This window comes from Mytilus trossulus, chromosome 8 (assembly GCF_036588685.1).
Source record: "Mytilus trossulus isolate FHL-02 chromosome 8, PNRI_Mtr1.1.1.hap1, whole genome shotgun sequence".
In the NCBI taxonomy this organism is placed as follows: domain Eukaryota; kingdom Metazoa; phylum Mollusca; class Bivalvia; order Mytilida; family Mytilidae; genus Mytilus; species Mytilus trossulus.
The window spans coordinates 45796178-45819491 of NC_086380.1; the positions used below are offsets into that span (position 1 = coordinate 45796178).

The 23314-nt window shown below is 33.1% G+C and overlaps 1 protein-coding gene across 5 annotated transcripts in view; it reads right to left on the bottom strand.

Annotated features, from left to right (window-relative positions):
- Nucleotides 1-8988: 8988 nt before the first annotated feature.
- Nucleotides 8989-23314, bottom strand: part of LOC134681024 (mediator of RNA polymerase II transcription subunit 15-like) — a 112816-nt gene continuing 98490 nt past the window's right edge. For 4 of the 5 annotated variants that reach the window (XM_063540396.1, XM_063540395.1, XM_063540397.1 and 1 more), the window contains 7 exons: nt 21649-21712; nt 21394-21469; nt 20678-20835; nt 19745-19917; nt 16998-17096; nt 9480-9577; nt 8995-9122 (listed from right to left, as the gene is read on the bottom strand). In XM_063540396.1, coding sequence (XP_063396466.1) covers nt 9084-9122; nt 9480-9577; nt 16998-17096; nt 19745-19917; nt 20678-20835; nt 21394-21469; nt 21649-21712 — 707 coding nt within the window. In that variant the 3' untranslated portion in view covers nt 8995-9083. Of the gene's footprint in view, nt 9123-9479; nt 9578-16997; nt 17097-19744; nt 19918-20677; nt 20836-21393; nt 21470-21648; nt 21713-23314 lie in introns of all 5 variants that reach the window. The other variant, XM_063540394.1, reaches the window with a different exon arrangement.

Consider the following 23314-nt stretch of genomic DNA (forward strand, 5'->3'; position numbering starts at 1 on the left):
CTACTGATCATTTTGGTCATGTTGACTAATTATTTGATCTTACGTTGCTGAACATTATTGCTGTTTACAGTTTATCTCCTATGTTCTATTTTTAGGTCGATGCCACTGCTGGTGGACGTTTCGTCCCCGAGGGTATCACCAGCCCAGTAGTCAACGCTTTTTTTTTTGAAAAAAACTTAGGATTTTCTTATCCCAGGCATAGATAACTATAGCCGTATTTGGCATAACTTTTTGGAATTTTGGATCCTCAATGCTCTTCATCTTTGTACGTGTTTGGCTTTATAAATATTTTGATATGAACGTCACTGATGTAGACGAAACGCGCGTCTGTTGTACTAAATGATGATCCTGGTACCTTTGATAACTATTTAGCCATGGTGGCCATTTTTTGGTTGGTTGGCTAGATACCCCAATGATGATTGTAGTTTCAGAGGAGAAGATTTTTCTAAAAGTTTACAGACGACGAAAGCCAAGTGATGAGGAAAGCTCACTTAACCTTTAAGGTCAGGTGAGCTCAAAAAAGGGTAAGTCGTTATAACTCAACATTATTCATTCCCCTTTATGGCAGCAAAGAAAACTGAAACTGTAATTTTCATCGTACAATGAGTGTCATCAAAATTCAAATTATCGACAAACAGAAGGTTTAAATAGATAACTTACTTCAACATCGTTATGCTGCAGACCAAAAAATCAAATCATTCCATTTCATAGAAAATATTGACGTAAATAATCCTAGTATACTAAAAGAGGGACGAAAGATACCAAAGGGATAGTCAAACTCATAAATCTAAAACAAACTGACAAAGCCATGGCTAAAAATGAAAAAGACAAACAGAAAAACAATAGTACACATGACACAACATAGATAACTAAAGAATAAACAACACGAACCCCACCAAAAACTAGGGGTGATCTCAGGTGCTCCGGAAGGGTAAGCAGATCCTGCTCCACATGTGGCACCCGTCGTGTTGCTTATGTGATTACAAATCAGGTAAATAGTCCAATTCGGTAGGTCATATTCATGAAGAGGAAGGGGATTGTAGTTACGACGTAAGGAACATATCCGATATCATTTGCGAAACGGTTATTCCATAACGGTCAACCAACTCGTGATGGCGTCCGTAAAATTTACGAAGGGATGATTTCAACTTCACCATTTGGAACTCTTGGTTTAATAGCTTTCTTGAAAGCAGCACCCCTCTATCAAGAAAATCATGATAGGACATGCAAGCATGGGAATAATCAATTGGGAGATATATACCCTGTATGCAGGTGCTGCTGCAATGTTGCTACTTAGAAATGGAAAGTTCACAATTGGAAAGCTGAAATCATCTCTTTTGTCGTAAAGTTTTGTTATCAACTGACCCTCATTGTCAATTTCTAGATGTAAGTCAAGATATGAAGCCAACTTAACTGTATCTGTAGTATCCTTTATCTCTAGTTCGATGGGATAGATGCGTTCCACATAGTCACCAAATTTTGAATTGTTTAGTGAAAGAACATCATCTATATAGCGGAAAGTAGAGTTAAAGGATATTGCTAACTTCTTATCTTTCTTCCTAAGAAGTTCCTGCATGAAGTCAGCCTCATAATAATAAAGAAAGTCGGCAGGTAGAGGGGCACAGTTTGTTCCCATTGGAATGCCGACAGTCTGTTGAAAAACACGTCCTCCCACCGTAACAAATATATTGTCAATCAAGAAATCAAGCATCTTGATAATATCAGTTTCAGAGAATTTTTTGTTTGAATCAGAGTGATTCTTTATAAAGTAGGATTTATCCCTCCCTAAGACAAGATACTTCTATCTACTTTGGCCATTCTTTTTTATGAAGCAAAGTAATACCAACTCTTTCAATTTGTCTTTTAGTTTGGAATGTGGAATATTTGTGTAAAGATTAGAAAAGTCAAATGTTTTAATACTGTTACAAGATGAAAGAGAGTTAGATTGTATGTACTCTAAAAGATCTTTGGAATTTATAAGTATCCACAACTGATTCACGCCACCTCTAGAATAGGCAGTTTCACAATAACTTTGAAGCCCGTCTTTGATTGCTGATAAAATAGATGTTAATAATTTAGAAAGAGGTTTCGTGGAGCACTTAGAAGACCCAGCAATATACCGTTGTTTGTAAGGACACTTATGTAGTTTAGGTATCCAATACAGTGATGAAAGATCCAGTTCGTCATCTTTGGTTGAAATTCCAAAGGAACATAGAACAGACCTATGATTATCCTGGATTTCCTCGTTGGTAAGTGTCGTGAGGGTATATGTTGAGTTTCCAGGTGAGTTGTCAATACCTAATTCGTTTATCAAGCAGTTAATGTAATGACTTTTACACACAAAAACGATGTTATTTGGGGCTTTATCAGCGGGGACAACAACATATTTGTCATGGAGGTCGGATAGGTCTTTTGCAACATTTGGGTCTTTAAAGATTGACGTAGCATGGGCATTGATGGACCCATTCAGTTTCTTAATTCTGATTTGTATCAACGACCTCACTGCCTTAATCCATTCGGAAAGAGTGTCTACGTCTTCCTTCTCGCGCTTAGCCCATTGCCTGGCATAATCTTCGACTGAATCCATCAAAATTATAAAGTTGTATTTCCAATTAATGCATTTAGGCTCACGATATTTAGGACCTTTCGATAACACATTTCGTAGAGAAGTGTTATTAACAATGTTAAGGTCACCGGTAATAACGTGGCCAGCAGGATTATATGTGAGTTGGGAACTAGTACTAAGTGTATGGTGATAAAACTTCAAACAATTGGCAAACATTAAGATGATTAACTTGGCCGTATTTGGCAGAACTTTTTGGAATTTCTAACTATTTTGATCTGAGCGTTACTGGTGAGTCTTGTGTAGACGAATGCCCGTCTGGTGTATCAAATTATAAGCCTGGCACCTTTGATAACTATTTACACCACTGAGTCGATGGCATTGCTGTTGGACGTTTCCTCCCGGAGTATAACACAAGCCCAGTAATCGACACTTCGGTGTTTAAATAAATATCAATCTATGGTCATTTCTATTAGTTTATTGTTTGCAAAAGTATGAATTCTCTTAATCCAGGTATACATAGGTTACCAAAGACTAATTTGACTCTTTTTTGAATTTTGGGTCTTCAATGCTCTTCAACTTTATACTTGTTTGGCTTTCTAAATATTTTGATCCGAGTGTCACTGGTGAGTCTTATGTAGACGAAATGCGCGCCTGGCGTATCAAATTATATCATAATTTCATTGAAGCCAAGAAAACTTTAACAGAAATTTCCTTGTACAAAAGGCAGTGAAATGGGATTTTTCTTTTTTATATTGAGATCCATTTACAAGTGACAAATGTTACTAAATGCTATACACTTTCTGTATCTCAAAGACAAATCCGCAGTATAACTTGCTTGCGAACACATTAACACATAAACAACGTAGATTTTCAGCGCATTCAACTCTCCAAACCACATAAGCATATTTGATAAAAATTTGGCTGACGCTTATAGCAACAGTCAACATGACAGTGCCAATTAGACACCAAATATGCCCAAAATAAAAGATTTAAATACAGTTATATTCAGGATATCAAATAACAAGATTGTGTACAGATGGATTGAAAAACAGAAAGACAGACCAAGTTGAGCGCATACTAGACCTGATTAACCAAATTATGCCCTCTGCTAAGCAGCTAAAAAGGGAAATGTCAAACGCTTATTAGGGACAAACTCTGGAGATGTAAAATGTATCTACATGTATTTAAATCCAACTACTCATAATTAATGAATTGTGGCTATGTAATAAATAAAACAATTAAGTTATTGATTGTATGGAAACCATCAGGAAAACCCAGATGTTCTGACAAGGACAAAACATAACAATACAGAAACAAGTAAGTTGATTAATCAGTATTAAAGTAGCTCTCTTTGTATGTACCACATGTATAACCTTTCTGTTGTATTAGGTTTCAGCCAAGTTCAGAAATAGGTTTGAAGGATGTCAAAGAGGTAAAATGACCGTCCTGCAACATTGTAAAAACATAAATATGCTCAGCCTTAATTTTAAATCTAGTCACTACTGTTTGCAATTTTAAATGTCAAACAGAATCAAAGTAGCAACACAAGGTATGAAATATTTTGGTATGCCTCTGTTTCAGGTTGCTACAGTGTGTGTTCTAAAATTATGTTTTTCAACACATTCCTTTCGGCTATGATATATAACTTAATCATTGTTAGTGCAATGGTAGCAAGGAACAATGAAATGTTCCGTGGGCGCAGCTTTATATAACTGCAGAGGTTGGACCTTGAAACAAATGTCTTTGAACAACAAAACAGACATCCCAATAACATAATACGAATGCAAAAATGTGTGATGATATAAAACTAGAGACTTTAAAGAGCCAGTGTTGCTCACCTTTGTCTATGTGCATATTAAACAAAGGACACAGATGGATTCAGGACAACATTGTGTTTTGGTGATAGTGATGTGTTTGTAGATCTTACTTTACTGAACATTCTAAGACGAACTTTTGACTATAAGGGGTCAATTGACTATTTTTAATCATGTTGACTTATTTGTAGGTCTTATTTTGCTGTATATTATTCCGGCTTACAGTTCATCTCTATCTATAATAATATTCAAGACAAAAACCAAAAGCTGCAATTTTTTCTTAAAATTACCAATTCTTAGGCAGCAACCAATCAAAGGGTTGCCTGATTGATCTGAAAATTTCAGGGCAGATATATCTTCACCTAATAAACAATTTTATTCTGCAAAAACATCATTTTACCCTATGTACTGTTTTTAGCCAAGTCGGCCATCTTGGTTCGCGGTAGGGGTCATCGCACACAATTTTTAAACTCACCTCACCTCACCTATCCCCTTCATGCCGGTCGGCATTTAAGGCCCTGATACATTGTTTCCATCTCACACGGTCTTTAGCTACTGTTCTTGCTGAAGCCCAATTGTTCCATCCAAGTGATGTTCGTTCTATTTCTACAGTCCGTCTCCTGGTGGTTTTGAGACGTCCAACTTTCCGTTTTCCCTCTGGTTTCCATGTAAGTGCAACTGAACATATACTGTTGGTTTCCATCCTAAGTACATATCCAATCCATCTCCAACGCCGTTCTATAACATCATCACTTAGCTTCTTTGTTCCAGCTCTTATGTGGAGGTTTTCATTTGAAATTGTATTGGGCCATCTTATTTTCAATATCTGTCTCAGACATCTATTTTGAAAGGGTTTTAATTTCTTCTTGTCTTGTTCAGTTGTTTTCCAGGTTTCACATCCATGCAGTAGGACTGATATGACTTAGCTGTTAAATAATCTGACCTTGGTTTTAAAAGACAGTACCGATGATCTCCATATTTTCCATAACCTGCTGAAATGGCCTTTAGCTTTCTTGAACCTGTTGTCCATATCATTGTCACAGCCACCTTTTGTTGTAACTATTCCTCATAGGTAAGTGAAAGTATCGACATCCTCTAGGTCTTTCTCATTTAACTTCACTGGGTTGTTATTTGTGGTGTTCATCCGCATTACTTTTGTTTTGGATGCGTTTATCTTTAGTCCTATTTTGCTGGCATTTTCTTGAAGTTTACTTGTTTTTAACTGCATATGTTGAAAGCTGGAAGATAGTAATGCTAGGTCATCCGCAAAATCAAGGTCTTCTAGTTTGGTGGTAAATTTCAATCTAGTTCTTGTTTCTTGATCTTTTATTGTTTGCTTCATGACATAGTCAATGGCTAACAGAAATAAGAAGCCAGACATTATGTATCCTTGTTTTACTCCTGTTTTTACTTTGAACCATTCTGATTGTATTCCTTCATCTATGATTGCACACTCAAATGAATCGTAAAAGAGTTTTATTACTGTGATGAGTTTGTCTGGAATGTGATACGCTTTTAAGATGGACCATAAGCTTTCCCTGTGTATGGAATAAAACGCCTTTTCAAAGTCTACAAAGTTGATGTATAAGGAAACATTCCATTCAGAACATTGTCTGTGATGTTTCTTAAAGCAAATAGTTGTTCAGTAGTGCTTTTCTCCCTTCTGAAGACAGCTTGCTCTTCATATATTCCTCCTTGTATTCTTTGGATGATAATCTTAGTGAATACCTTATTTGGCACATAAAGTAGTGTTATGCCTCTGTAGTTGTCACAACATGTCCAGTCTCCTTTCTTTACAATTTTAACAATTAGGCATTTACTCCACTCCTTTGGTATTTCGTTTCCAACCCATATCATATTGTAGAGCTTTAGCAAATACTTAGTGGTTGTTATTGTATCTGCTTTTAGAATCTCAGCTGTAATGTCATCTATGCCTCCTGACTTCCCATTTTTTAATCTTTTCAAGGCTTTTGTAATTTCCTCTTTTCTGATTGGACCAGTATCTATCTCTCTTTCCTCAATTGCATAGTTTAAATTGATGTAAAGTGCTATTTATGGTTCAGGTCTATCCAAGACTTCTTGAAAGTGTTCTTTCCATCTTTTAAGTTTTTCCTCATGGTTTGATAATAAAATTCCAGACTTCTCTTTGATGACTTGAGGTGGTTTCTGTTTTTCATTGCAAATTGTTCTAGTAACCTGATATACTGTTTTCATCATACCATTGCTTGGTGCGTTTTCTGCTTCTTCAATTAAGTTGTCTGTCCATTGGCTTTTGTCATTTCTCATACTTTTCTTTACCTCCTTGTCTTTGTCGCTATACTTGGCATTTAAATTGTTCTTAACTCTTTCTGATCTACTGTTGTTAGTTCTTTCCTTTAGTTGTCTTCTCTCGTCTACAAGTTTCCATGACTCATTGGAGATCCAGGGCGTATGCCCATGCTCTTTAAAACCTAAGATTTTAGTTGCTGTTTCTTTATATAGCATTTTGTTACTCCTTCCCAGAATGTTTCTATGTCCTCTAGTTCATCTAAGAGATCTAATTTTTAAACTAAATATTCTTATAATGATTGTGGACAAGTTTGGTAAAATTTGTCTTAGTAGTTTAAGAAAAGAAAATTTTTGTTAAAGATTACAAAAATTTATGAAAAAATTGTTAAAAATTGACTGTAAAGAGCAATAACTCCTTAAGGGGTCAACTGACCATTTTGGTCATGGTGACTTATTTGTAGATCTTACTTTGCTGAACATTATTGCTGTTTACATTTTATCTCTATCTATAACTATATTCCATTACCAATTCAGGGGCAAGCAACCCAAACAGCAGGTCGTCCAAATCATCTAAAAATTTCAGGGCAGATAGATCTTCACCTTATGAAGAATATTACCCGTTAGATTTGCTCTAAATGCTTTAGTTTCGGATTTATAATTCAAAAACTGCATTTTAGCCATGTCAGCCATGTTAGTTGGCAGGCCTGGTCATCTAACACATTCTTAAAACTAGATACCCCAATGATGATTGTGGCAATGTTTGATTAAATTTGGCCTAGTAGTTTCAGAGGAGAAGATTTTTGTAAAAGTTAACGACGGACAACAGATGACAGATCACAACAGATGAGGGATGCCAAGCGATGAGAAAAGCTCACTTGGCCCTTTGGTCCAGATGAGCTAAAAACGTGTAAGTGACCTACTATTGCATGTTTGTCTTTTCTCTTTTTTATATCCTATGTGGGTCATTAAATAGATTTTTTGTATAAGATCCCTTTGTCATACAGTTAACTCGGCTGACTTGAAATTTCGGATGAGCTGAAGTTTTCACGTGGTCACAAACTTTGTTCCATATAAATGTATGTAAATCGACTCCTTATGAGTCGAAATTGGATGAGTCAAAATTTCGGTTGAGTTGAACTAAATTTACCATCCCAAGGTTAACAAAAGCATTAAAAATTCATTATTTATCTCGAACTAATACACATATGTCAAAACATGACCTCCGGCATTTAAATGGATTGAAGAGTTAATCTGACAATACACATGTAGTTAAATTTCCAGTCACTGACCACTGTATTGATTTATGACATGCTATTTCTAGGTGTGTGTACCTCAGATTATCTTTTATAGAATTTTTATAAATAATTAGTGATGCATTGTTAATGTTCATGAAAAAGTATTTAATATGTTTACAAAACAATTAATTGTGATCTACACTAGAACCTTGGGTGTATATAAAGTAAGGATTATGACTTCTGTTGATGATCACCTAAAAGCTACTCAATCGGTGTCTTTAATCTTGTTGTATTTTCTTTTGAAAAGAAAGAGTGAGATAAAACAAAATGAAGAGGAATCTAAATTTTCTAAAGTCTCTTGTATCTGAGAATAAACCATTTTGTCAACTATAAATTACCTGAATAACGGAACTATCGATTGGAAATTACTATCTCAGATAAAAGCCATAGTAAAAGGTTGTAACTGAAACAATTGAATAAGTAAAAATAATGTTATTATAATAATGAAAGACCATGACATACAATAACATTGATCTGATACCAGAATATTGATCCCCTTCAAATATTCACCCTGATTTATTTTAGCTTTAGCAAGCTAAGCAAGAGTTGTGTCCCTTGTTCTGTGAAACTTCAAGTTTTCGTTTGAGTTGAACTATGTGTATCTCGAAATATTTCTCTGGTCCGGCTGACTTCGAGATAACGAGAGTCGACTGTATTTTACTTAAATGAAATGAGTGTGTTAAAGAAGATCTTTTTAAAGTTTCAGCCAGCGACAACAGCGTATTTTGACCATAGTGGTTAAGTTTGTAACTGATATCTGACTGGAGGCACATAAATAAACTTAAGTACAACTAAAACTGATATATTGCTATTTCTATCAACCTTCATCTTGTTGACTGATGCATTACCTTTTTTAACAAATTAAATAAATGATGAGATTATCATAGATGAAAGATTTCAAACCATTTTCATTTGATTTTAATATACAAAATATATAGCTATATATAACAGCTTTGTCTATGTATTTTGTCCAGCAAAGTCTCCTGAATCAAATCATTTGTACCATATGACACAATCAGAACTCTCCTGATCAAATCATGTCTTCCAATGTTATTTAAGTAGTTCTTGAATAACCTTCTGCCAGGAATGAGCCTGGTTCCCAGTACACTTATGTCACCATCAGATACCAGCATAGCAAGTTCAAACTGAGGCAGCACAAGCTTTCCTTACACTCATTTCCTTAAAATACAATCATACATTCATTATACTGAGACAGTCAATGTTATTATAATGATTTGCTTCATAGCATATATCTTGTGAATGTCTATGTTATTTTCAAAATATTGGTGTTGTTTTAATCTGCTGTCTAAAATTATATCCAATCAGTACCTGAATGTCTTTTTGCAATTGAGACTTTGCATTATAGTGACAACCTATGTCCCCCTCAAATAAATCAATCATAGATATGTTGTCTAAAATGTTCATATCTTTAATAAAAAATATCTGAGACATTATTGCAAAAAAGTTAAGTTAAGACATATTTCACAGTTTAATTAAGATTTACTAACAATCTCAAAATGAAGAAATATACATTACCCATTTATCAAGCAGCTCTGTAAATGTGTATCTGTTTGGCATTCTCAGTAATAAAACAGACATGGATTGATGAACTGATTTCAGGAAAGCATTTGTTTCTAAAAAAAATAAAATAACTCAATTTATTACTGTAAATTAAAACATGCTATGTTTTTTGTTTTATGGCTGCAGTCGTTTGAATCAATGTGCATTTGAAGTTCTGGCTTGTGATGTCATACATTAGTTGTTATAATGATAATGATCCAATAAAACAGCTTTATTATATAACAAATGTTACATCACTAATTGTTTTGATTAGGAACAGGTAAATGATATGGCCATGAGAATTAGGGGAATGTTTCTACCACTATTCTCAGATAACATTTAAATAAATACCATGCCATGAGATTCCCAATGCACGTCATCTTTGGACACATTAACTTGAATGTACCGATGGTGTGCCAACAATGCTAAATGTCCTTGATTTTATTGAAATAATGCAGAAATTAACACTAAAATTTAGTACCTGTGTGCTATGATGGGATTGAAAGACAAGAATAAACATTACAATGTGCAAATTTTCAATATAATTTTATTTACACAAACATTTAATTCATGAAATACTGCTACTGTGTTCCCTTTTATTTCATATATTCAAATGTGTTAGCTACAATAAGGGGACCTTATGTTTATAGCTGAGTGTTGTAAGTAGTTCATCTACTGTATCTCTAGCCAGTTATAACTGAGGTTGTGAGTCTGAACCTTGAACAATACAGGTGCAGTATACTCCTAGGTCAGTTGAACACTGCATGACAGGCATGTACACCCAACAATTATTCTGTACATCAAATATAATAGTTGACCTGTTATCCATAGGATCTGAGAAACAGTCCCTATTTCAAGTCAGGACTTATCATTGATTGTTTCTATATATCTAACATGACTTGATTGTTGATGGCAAATCTTTTGTATCCTTAGTCTCTGTTTATTTTATTCACAACTTTTTTTAAGAATGAGTGATTAAAAATTGATATATTGTATAGCAAACTGTCCTTTGTTGACCTCTTGATGTGGGTAATTTTATGCCCCATTTATGGCCATTATTATTTCTGGTCTGTGCGTTTGTTCGTCTGTTCGTTCATTTGTCCTTCTGTCCCACTTCAGGCTAAAGTTTTTGGTCTAGTCAATCAACTATATAGAAACTTATCACACATGTTCCCTCTGATATGATCTTTCTAATTCTAATGCCAAATTAGAGATTTTACCCCTATTTCATGGTCCACTGAACATAGAAAATAATAGTGTGTGTGGGGCATTCGTGTACTTGGTACACATTCTTGTTTTAAGTACTTTTAATAACTAACAGTACACACAGCATATTTGATATGTATTTTTTAATTGCAGTAATTGGACAACTTTTTTTTTCTTAGTATCAGAGAGAAACATGGTTATATTACTTATATATATATAAGTTTATTGCATAACATGTTAGAGCTGTCTTTGAATAGTTTGGCAGTTGTTCCCAAGATGATGCTAAAAATGATAACTTGGTCAATTAATAAATAATAAGTTAAACACTTAATGTGATTTAACTAACAGACGGTTGTCACTGGTGATTAAGTTTGCATGATTTATTACGTTCATAACTAGGAATAAAGAAAGATTAAAGATAAATAAAACCCAAGAATGTGTCCCAAGTACACGAATCCCCCATCCACACTATCATTTTCTATGTTCAGTGGCTATGATATAGGGTAAAAATTCTAAAACTCTACAAGTTTCAAGTTGAATGGACTTCAACTTCATCAAAAACTACCTTGACCAAAAAGTTTAACCTGAAGCAGGATGAATGGACGGACAAACGAACAGACCCACAAATGAAGGGACACACAGACCAGAAAACATAATGCCCCTCCACTATCGTAGGTGGGCATAAAAATGCATTGCTAAAACGTCTATAACTTATGAAACAATATGGATTTTTTTATGCAATATTGTATATTTTAATAACATCTAAGATAATTACAAAAGGAAATACAATGCAAATTTTCAAACAAATGTTTGCAAGGAAAATGTAATATTGTTAACTATCAAGTAACACTAAACCAAATAGATTTTTATTCCATCAATTTCTTTTCATGCCAACTAGTCGTTTAAATAAATAAATCTGCTGAAACCAAGTGACTAATACATCTTAATCCTGATTACTGTATAATTACCACCTGAGGGATTCATTTAATTAGTCAATGTCAAATCAAATTTGTGTCTGTCTGGCACTCATTTGAGGAATAAATTTTGCAACAGTTTTGATCTATTTCAAAATAAAGAATGTTAGAATTAATAAATTGTGTTCATATGACTATTTTTTTTAACCTATCTGAAAGAGAGAAAACATGGAGTGCTTCACTTCTACAACTGATTATTACCCAGACATACAGTGCAGTTATTCAGGAATAGTAATTAACACTGTTACTAAGCATAACCCCAAGTAATAGGTGCATATTTGTGTGTATCTGATTGGGGTGACTTATCTTTAGTTTGTGGAGGATTCACTGTAAAATATATGGGTTTGAATTAAATGTGCAGGATTGAAGAGAAATTGCCACAAATTTTGTCTTAATTTTCCCTTTAAAAAAATAAGAAGTAAAAATCATGGAAAAATCTTTAGTTTAAACATATATATTTATTTATAGTGGATTGGGAAACAAGTTTTGCAATCTTTAAAAGTACAACTAATCATGCTTTCCAAGTGATGAGTTTCAGGCAAAGAAAAAACTTTACTTCTGGATAATTTCACTATACATTTGGCATCAAATTATAATATTTTTCTGCAGGAAGCTGGAATTTGGTATAATTTCTGTTATAAGTACTAATTGCATTAGCTGTTATAGAAAAACAAACAAATCTTCACCAGCACCCTTGTAATGTTAACAAACAAACCTGAACAAGTGAACACTTATCCAGAAAGCTTCTATAAAAAGAATGTAACATGTTTCTGTCTGCACCTCCTGACTCCCTTACAACCTGATATGTTATTGTTACTGTTCACAAATAAACTTCTATATAAACTGTCTATCATCTGCCAATTTTAAATAAAATGATCAACAAAATTGAAGTAAATCTTCCAGTCTGCTTACATAAGCAGCAAATATTTATAAATGAAGCACAGTTACACAAATTTGATTCCTGGAAATTTTTCAATTTGCTATTCGAAACAAATTAAGTCTAAGGCAAATGTTTAGACGATCTTACACTGTTGTGGAAACAATTGCCAGAATATAAGATAAATGTTCAAGTGGTGAAAAGAGGGGTGAAAAATACCAGAGGGGCAGTCAAACTCATAGATCGAAAGATAACTGACAACGCCATGCCTAAAAATGAAAGACAACCAGACATATAATAGTACACATGACACAACATAGAAACTAAAATGTGAGAGGAAGAAAACAGCAATTTTGGTAAACAAATTACGACCCATCATGATAACTACAAACCATAAAGTTTTCAAAACTACTGTATAAACAAGAGGCACACAGGTGCTCGAAATACTCACCTGGCCAATATGGAATATAATTATATTCCTATTAAAATTTTAAAAAAAACAGGAAACACTATGGAATATTTAGACAAACTTGTTTGTTTGGTTAACAGTATTCATAAAAGCAAATATGGCTCATAATTACGAGGCAAGTATTTTAAAATGATTTTGCTTGCAATAAGACGATAAATTGCTTCATTGAGTGCAGAGGTTTAAACCCTGAACAGTTTGGTCAAATTTGGACACAACATTCAAGCTTGATACTGTCTGAATTTTTGACATAATATAGGTTTCTGACACACAAAAAATGTGGTCAAAGATCTTACAAATCTATTGCCCAATACTGTGCAAGTGAAGGTCTCTTATTTCTTCTTGAAACTTTTCAAAAACTTGAAATTTTGAAAAATTTTGAAAAAAAATATGAACATCTTAAAAAAATCCCCCCACCCAAACTTTTTGAATCCCTCCTTGGACTAATTAACCCAAACTCAATCCAAGCCTTTGCAGTATGGAACCTTGTAGTACAATTTTAAAGAGATTCTTTTATTTAAACCCAAGTTATTGTCTGGAAAACTAACATGCTTGTTTTTTGCTTTTTTTAGGCCCGTTATTCCTGCATGTTTGGGGCAATTCAACCTCCAGAATTCCCTTCGCGATATGGAACTTTGTGGTATAATTTCAGAGAGATCCATACACTTATGCACAAGTTATTGTATGGAAACTACAAAAATGCTTGTTTTTGGTTATAAATTCCTAAACAGTGGGCACTATAACCCCGAAAAATGAATCCCAATCTATGGTATTGAAATATTGCGGTACAATTTTAGAGCATTAAAAGTACTTGTACACAAGTTATTATCCTAAAACTCGAAAAATTTTGTGCCCCTTTTGTTCTCCTAATCTCTCAATGATTGGGACCATCATCCCCAAAATCAATCCCAACCTTCCTTTAGTGGTATTGAACCTTCTTAATGAATTTCATAGAGATCCATTTATTTAAACTAAAGTTATTGTCCGTAACCCAAATGTGTCTTCGGGTGACGATGCAGATATACGATCTCAAAATTTTTTGGGAATCATATAAAAATGTAATTTTACCATAGTGTTCTTTTTTAAGCAAAATTTGTCCTGTTTGTTATTATGGATCACAACCCCTGATACAATTATTAGACTAAATTCCTTTAAGATAATTGTGATAAAGTTTGGTAATATTTGGCTCAGTTGTTCGAAGTAAGGAGGTTTTTTTTAAAAGTTTAAGGTGGTGCCAAACACTTTAACTTAAATTAATTCAGCTCATTTAATTTTAAAACTAGAGGCTCTAAAGAGCCTGTGTCGCTCACCTTGGTCTATGTGCATATTAAACAAAGGACACAAATGGATTCATGACAAAATTGTATTTTGGTGATGGTGATGTGTTTGAAGTTCTTACTTTACTGAACGATTTTGCTTCTTACAATTATATCTATCATGAACTTTGCCCATTAGTAACAGAGAACTATATTTGGTAAAAATTTACATAAATTTACCAAATTAATGAAAATTGTTAAAAATTGACTATAAAGGGCAATAACTCCTTAAGGGGTCAATTGACCATTTAGGTCATGTTGACTTATTTGTAGATCTTACTTTGCTGAACATTATTGCTGTTTACAGTTTATCGCTATCTATAATAGTATTCAAAATAACCAAAAACGGCAAAATTTCTTCAAAAATTACCAATTGGAGGGCAGCAACCCAACAACCAGTTGTCCAATTCATCTGAAAAATTCAGGGCAGATAGATATTGACTTGATTAACAATTTAACTTCTTGTCAGATTTGCTCTAGATGCTTTGGTTTCATAGTTATAAGCAAAAAACTGCATTTTACCCCTATGTTCTATTTTTAGCCGTGGCGGCCATCTTGGTTGAATGGCCAGGTCATCGGACACATTTTTCAAACTAGATACCCCAAAGATGATTGTGGCCTAGTAGTTTCAGTGGAGATTTTGTAAAAGATTACTTAGATTTATGAAAAATGGTTAAAGATTGCCTATAAAGGGCAATAACTCCTAAAGGGGTCAACTGACCATTTTGGTCATGTTGACTTATTTGTAGATCTTACTTTGCTGAACATTATTGCTGTTTACAGTTTATCTCTAACTATAATAATATTCAAGATAATAACCAAAAACAGCAAAATTTCTTCAAAATTACCAATTCAGGGGCAGCAACCCAACGACCGATTGACCGATTCATCTGAAAATTTCAAGGCAGATAGATCTTGACCTGATAAACATTTTTACCCCATGTCAGATTTGCTCTAAATGCTTTGGTTTTTGAGTTATAAGCCAAAAACTGCATTTTACCCCTATGTTCTTTTTTTTAGCCGTGGCGGCCATCTTGGTTGGTTGACCAGGTCACGCCACACATTTTTTAAACTAGATACCCCAATGATGATTGTGGCCAAGTTTGGTTTGATTTGGCCCAGTAGTTTCAGAGGAGAAGATTTTTGTAAAAGATTACTTTAATTTACGAAAAATGGTTAAAAATTGACTATAAAGGGCAATAACTCCTAAACGGGTCAACTGACCATTTTGGTCATGTTGACTTATTTGTAGATCTTACTTTGCCGAACATTATTGCTGTTTACAGTTTATCTCTAACTATAATAATATTCAAGATAATAACCAAAAACAGCAAAATTTCTTCAAAATTACCAATTCAGGGGCAGCAACCCAACAACTGATTGACCGATTCATCTGAAAATTTCAGGGCAGATAGATCTTGACCTGATAAACATTTTTACCCCATGTCAGATTTGCTCTAAATGCTTTGGTTTTTGAGTTATAAGCCAAAAACTGCATTTTACCCCTATGTTCTATTTTTAGCTGTGGCGGCCATCTTGGTTGGTTGACCAGGTCACGCCACACATTTTTTAAACTAGATACCCCAATGATGATTGTGGCCAAGTTTGGTTTGATTTGGCCCAGTAGTTTCAGAGGAGAAGATTTTTGTAAAAGTTAACGACGACGGACGACGACGACGGACGACGACGGACGCCAAGTGATGAGAAAAGCTCACTTGGCCCTTCGGGCCAGGTGAGCTAAAAATGGTTGACTAAATATTTACTTTGACCCCTTTGACAAAAATATCAAAATTTCAAAAAATTTGAACCAGACACATTATGGGAAAAAAATGGTTGACAAACACTAATTTTGATCATTGAGAAGCTTTATATTTACTTAACAATATAACAAGATTAAAACATTCAGCTGAATTTACAGAGTTATCTCCCTGTAGTCTTTTGTACCACCTTAATATGACAGACAGACAGATGTACTAGATGGAATTTTGCTTCGTGAAGAGATTTTTTAAAGATACAACGTAGGGCCATGGACAATGATGGCAAAAGCTCACTAGATCAAATAAACTAATGAATTAGTTTGAGGTATGAAAGGGCATTATTCAATGAAATTTTTGGAATAAAAAATATGAAAGACAAGAAGATATGAACAAATTACAATTCAGACAGCTTCTAATGAATTGTTGTCTTATTGGCTATCATACCACATCTCCTTTCAACGTTTTTAGAAATTGGGAATATGTCACAGAGATAACAAATTGACCAAAGAGCAGAAAACAGCCAAAAGCCAACTATTAGTCTTCAGCGCAGCGATATAATCCTACACCTGGAGGTGGGCCTTAGCTGGCCCCTAAATAAAAATGTGCACTAGTTCAGTGAAAATGGACTTCCTACTGATTTCTAAACCATACCAATGAACTCAAATTTAAAAAAAAAACCATACAAGATTAACAAAGGCCAGAGACTCCTCACTATGGAAAGACACAAAAATGTGGCAAGGTTAAATATGTTTTGTGAGATCACAAACCTCCCCTGTACCTCTACCCAATGTAGAATATAACAAAACACATAGCAATGTGCACAGTTCAACTCAGTGTAAAGGAAGTCAGAGTCCGATGTCAGAATAGGTTACAAAGCCTACAATTGGCAGACACTTACCATATTCAGGAAGTTTTGAGTCACATTCTGGACTGGTATCTGGATAGTTTTCTGGTACTGTCACAGTTATAGGAGGCACACTGGGTAAATTTTTATCATCTGCAAATAAAAATAGTTTAAATATGACCGGAAGTCAAATAATTAAAATTATACTATTGATTCTAAACTTTTCAAAAAGCTTTTAATTTTTTTACATTTGAGATGATAGAAGATTTTATTGGATAAAATTTTAAAAAGTCCTCTCAAATTCCATTAATATTTAAGGAGAGATGTCCTGATAAATATTTTCACATCCTACCAAAATCATTCTTCTCTCCAAACTGTCATGAAGAGAACTCATCTTTGGTCAATTTCAAGCTTTTAATAATAAAAATCGTTAAGTTTAAAGAGTGAAAAACATCCTTCAAGGAAATATGATTGGAAGTATCATCTTCAGGTAAGAATTTGTATCCTTGTTTAAAACAACTCTCCTAAGAGAAGGCATGAATATAAACCTAAATAGATCTCTAAATTTCCTGCCAATATTGTCAATGTTAAGTTTTGTCATGTCTCAGGTAATCAGGAACTGTATCCAACATCTTGGGAAATAGTCAGCAATACTAAGATTTTATGCAGAGTTGTAACAATTTTGTACTTTTTACATACAAAGGGAGGTAAATCTAATGTATTGTTATCATTTCCTGACACATATTTGTTGGCAGAGGAGATTCTCAACCTTAACACTAAGTCATTGCAGGCCATACAATTTTGTTAATTTGAATAAATCAATCTTTTTTGACAAAATGAGGACATTTTTAAAATAAATTATAGCCACCCTTCTTAAATGCTCAATAAGTCATTCATGAAAAAGTGTAATTACAATGAAAACAAACTTGGCTAGTTATGTTGATAAAGAACAAAATCTACCATTTAAAACTTTATGTTCAGATAATTTTTAACAAATAGGAAAGTCAAATAAGATTATTTCTAGTTTTTTTCTAGCTACAATTTCAAAGAAGAATTTATTAACCAATATTAAATAAATAAGCTAGTACAATGACTTAAAAGGAGATGTCTTTTTGTTGTGAAAATTTACATACTTGCATTCTATTCATGACATCATTTTTACTTTCCATGTAATTTTAATGAAAACCAGTAAATTTTCTATTGATTTTTTTTACAATTCTTTTACAACTGCATACCAAATATTGCTTAGCTTTCACTGGTGGTTCTACAAAATTAATATAACTGTGCAAACTGACATAACCACAAACTTATATATGCTGCCACTGACCTTAGGAAAAAAAAGCCTAGTTTTTTCATTCATTTCAAGGCAAGACAAAAACCACATTCAGTTTAAAATAGCTTAAAATTTCCCTTTAAACAGATTGAAAATGTGGAATATGCCAAGCAATACCTAGGCTTATAGAAGTTCTAGAAGAAATGGAAGGGATGAAGTGTGACATTTTTCCCAAATCTTTTTAAAACCATTTGAATGAATCTTTCCTTAATATAAATTTCTACTTTTGCAAGTGAGATTTATCTACTGTTTCCTTACAAAAATTCCCTTAAGCCATTCAAAATCTGACATGTATTGATTCTGTTATCAAATTCTGCTAATGTATTTCATCATTCAATTTTTCTGAAATTTTTTCTTCTGGAAACAAAAAAATAATTGATTAATAAAAGTCTAAATAAGCTAACAACATAATTGGTATTTTAAACTGCAGTTGCTTCAAGTAGTTTCAAAAGGTTACCAAAAATGTTAGAAAAAAAATAAATATTGATTTTAAAAGTTTCCCTATAAATAATTTTTCTTAGCCATCTTTTAGATATGTTTAATGCATCCTGTTAGGGAATTAAAGTCCACCAGGTTGGAAAATATTCCTTTCAGTTGCATATCAAAAACACAACAATAATAAAATGAAATATCAAGATGGTTTTCAATCAGAAGTTATAAAATATCTGACAAACAGTCTCATTACTTTAGCATAAATAAATAGAGAATGAATGTGTCCATGGGATAATGATGCCCCTGCTTGCATATAATGTTATAAAGGGAAACAACTAGAGACCTGTAAAACTTTTAAGTGAAGCCACTTAAATTTGCACTTGATCTGTGTTTTATGATAATAAACAGAAAGGAATTTCTTTTATTCAAGTAAAATGTTTGAGTAAATCAATCTTGACATACTCTAGTTAATGTGTGATATGTGTTATATGTGAATATTGACTTAAATCTGATGGTTAATGCCCAGTAACTATAGAAAGACAGTTTTAAACAACAATCAAAATCAGAAGGGAGCCTTCTTTTATCAATCCCAAAAAAACAGGTATAATTTTTTTTAAATGAGTTAAACTCAAGTCAAATGTAAAAAAAAATGACTAAAATTGATAAAGTCTTGTTTCTCTGGAACCACAAACAATTCAAAATGTAAAAGGAGTTCACTTATATCTGTGATAAACACCTAGCTCCTTCACTGACATCATTCATGATTTTAGATGAGAATTCTTGTCTTCTCTTAATGTCTCAATCAAAGGAATAATTAAGCGCATTGAGAAAAATACATTATAAACACCAACACAGTAATTTTCAAACATAATGTGCCTTCTTAGTGTTTAGATATTCATAGTACTTTTACTTCAACATCCCTCAGGTTTTACTTAATTGTTCAGTTTACTAGTGTAATCAAAAAGTTTTATTTGTATTCTGTATTTAATATAAAGAATATTGGAACTCTTGAAGTTATTCTGCTTTTGTGACTTACCTAATTTACATATTAAGTGTACTGCCTTAGATTTACTGTTAAATAAAGGATTTAAGTTGACTTTAAATCGTGCCCCCAGTCTAGCTATCTCTCCCTGTAAGATATGTGGAATGTCATCCTCATCATCAGATTCCTCTATCTTCCTCCTCTTTCTAGGAGGAGGACTCGGTGCTCTATAAATATATAAATCATTAAGAAATAATATAAGGTTTCTACACAAAAACATGTTCATATGAGGGCTAGATAATTTGAAGAAGATCCTTGAAAATTTAAAAACAATGTCCCTGATATCAGGCGAGTTGTTGATACTTTTACTCAGATTAAACAGTCTTTAATCAATAAAATAACTTTCTTACTGAAAAATACAAAAATTACAGAACCACCATAGGAAAGTTAGCAGAGTTATGATCTTTATCAATTTGAGGTAGAAAAAAACTTATTTTTTGTGTGGTATGTGTTGTATTTTTAATGATGAAAACTGTAATTGATAGCAATATGTCAAATAATGGAAACCAAACTATTACTTTAATTAAGTAGATATATGGAGATGAGGTATGAGTGCCAACGAGACAACTCTCCATCCAAGTAACAATTTATAAAAGTAAACCATTATAGGTCAAGGTATGGCCTTCAACAAGGATCCTTGGCTCACATCGAAAAACAGCAACCTATAAAGGGCCCCTAAGATTTGCTACTGTGACCTTAATATTTGACAAAATGACCTTAAATCCAATATGGCTCTTTTCACCCGGAGACACAATTTCAAGCAAAGATTGGAAAAGAAATTGGTGTGGATATCAATAGCCAACTTTTATAGCCTTATTAAAATCTTTTAAAAAATGTCTAAACTTGTTTGTCTTTTGAAAAAGACAATATGTTGATCTCTTGATATATCTTTAAACTTTTTATATGGTATCAATGTATATCTCCTACCTTATTGGAGCACCATAAAGAGCTGTCATTGCAGGACCAAATGTTCTGTGTAGGGAGTGGTTAAACATTGGAGACATGATGTGTGCTGTTACAGCCTCCAGCAATGGAGCACATATGTGTGAACTAACTGTTGTGACTGTTGTTGTACTACTAGGAGTCTGCAAAGAAAAATAAATCATTTAAAATAATTGATCAGTTTCTTTGGCCTTTTATAAAAATCCTCCCAGCACAATTAACTATGAAGGATGACATATTCCAAAATTCCAGCATATCATTGTGATTTTTTTTAGTTGTATACAGATTGGTATAATAACAACTATGTGATTCACTGTTTACATATTACCTGAAAGAAATTATTCAGAGTATTCTTTTTTTTGATTGGTCAGGGTGTTTGTTACCTGGATATAGGACGCTCATATATATTTCTTTGTTTCTGAACACGGCACATTTGCAATTTCTTTTTGAAATTATTTACCCTCCTGCCTGCAGTTTACAACTGTGTTAGTTGTCATTTATGTATTTATGGCTAGCTCAAATGTGCATTCGATCCATTTGGCTTATTATATTTTTTCATTTCTAATGGCTTTGTCACTAATTTGCTCATTAACAATTTTGAAGTGACTGTCAGCTGGATTCTTTATCCTGTATAGTGAAATATATTAAATTGTGTCTTGTTAAAACATTATACAGTATATATCCCTCTATTGTATACTTACAGTTCTTGTACTACTGTGATGTAGTTCTAATTTTTCCAGGACTTGTTCACATTTCAATAAGGTTGCCATTGGCAATCTAAAAATAAAATAAAAGATTAGGTACAATGACATTACACATAGATAAAATGACATTTAAACATAGATATAAAGACATTACACAGACAGTCCAAATACAAAAGGGTGTAAATATCCCCCAGTTAAATGAAAATCATGATTTATCTTCATCAATCATTTACAAAGTTAGCAACAACTTACCTTTTTGATGGATCTGTTAGAATTTCCAGTAAATTTTTCATTTTGCTTATGTCTTTCTTATGATCTGGAAAAAAAATATCTCAATAAATGATTATTACATGTTTTGAAGTTATAGTCACCAAGGCTTTTGTTTTCTGTTTTACAGTAGAATTATGTTTTCTACAAAATTGTGGAAAGAGACATTAAGAAGCTGTAAATGAGCAACATGTCAGAAAAGTTTTAGTTATGTTTTTCCACTGCTATTTTTCATGTTGCAATTTTTTTGAAAGTCTTCAACCTAACTAAAAAACTCCAACCCTACAGAAATACCACGATGGACACTAGCTTTATATAGTACTACCTAATAACTATTATTCAGCTAAGTTAAATTTTGACGATACCCTCTGGAATGATAATCAACTAGCAGAGTATCAACCCAGTGTTAGTAAATGAAATAACACCGTATAAATTAAGTGTGCTCAAAGCTCTTATCTAGATTAACCATTATCAGAAAGCCAGGGATGTGAAAAAAAGTACAGAAACATTAGAAGCTATATATATGACAAACATGAACACGGAGTAATGTGTCCATAGTTGGGGGCCGAACTCTAATTTGGCATTAAAATTATAAAGATGATATCAAAGGAAACATCTGTTCAAAGTTTAAAGTTGATCAAATTTATTAAAAACTACCTTGACCAAAATATTTAATCTGAAGCAGGACAGATGGACAGATGAACAGATGAACAAACAAACAGACTCACAGAACAAACTAGAGGCTCTAAAGAGCCTGTGTCGCTCACCTTGGTATATGTGAATTAAACAAAGGAAGCAGACAGTTCATGACAAAATTGTGTTTAGGTGATTTTGATGTGTTTGTACATCTTACTTTACTAAACATTCTTGCTGCTTACAATCATCTCTATCTATAATGAACTTGTCCGTGTAGTTTCAGTGGAAAATGTTAGTAAAAATTCACAAATTTTATGAAAATTGTTAAAAATTTATTATAAAAACGATAACTTCATAGGGGGTCAATTGACCATTTTGGTCATTTTGACCTATTTTTTAGTCTTAAATTGCTGTATATTATTGCTGTTTACAGTTTATCTCTATCTATAATAATATTCAAGATAATAACCCAAAACAGCAAAATTTCCTTAAAATTACCAATTTAGGGGCAGCAACCTTACAACCAGTTGACCCATTCATCTTAAAATTTCAGGGCAGATAGATTTTGACCAGATAAACAATTTTGCCCCTTGTCAGATTTGCTCTAAATGCTTTGGTTTTTGAGATATAAGCCAAAAACTGCATTTTACCCCTATGTTCTATTTTTAGCCATGGCGGCCATCCTGGTTGGTTGGCCGGGTAAAAAAACACAAATTTTAAACTAGATACATCAATGTTGATTGTTGCTTATTTTGGTTTGATTTGGCCCAGTAGTTTCAGAGGAGAAGATTTTTGTAAAAGATATGGAAATTTACGAAAAAAGGTTAAAAATTGACTATAAAGGGCAATAACTCCTAAAGGGGTCAACTGACCAATTTGGTCATGTTGACATATTTGTAAATCTTACTTTGCTGAACATTATTGCTGTTTACAGTTTATCTCCATCTATAATAATATTCAAGATAATGACCAAAAACAGTAAAATTTCCTTAAAATTACCAATTCAGGGGCAGCA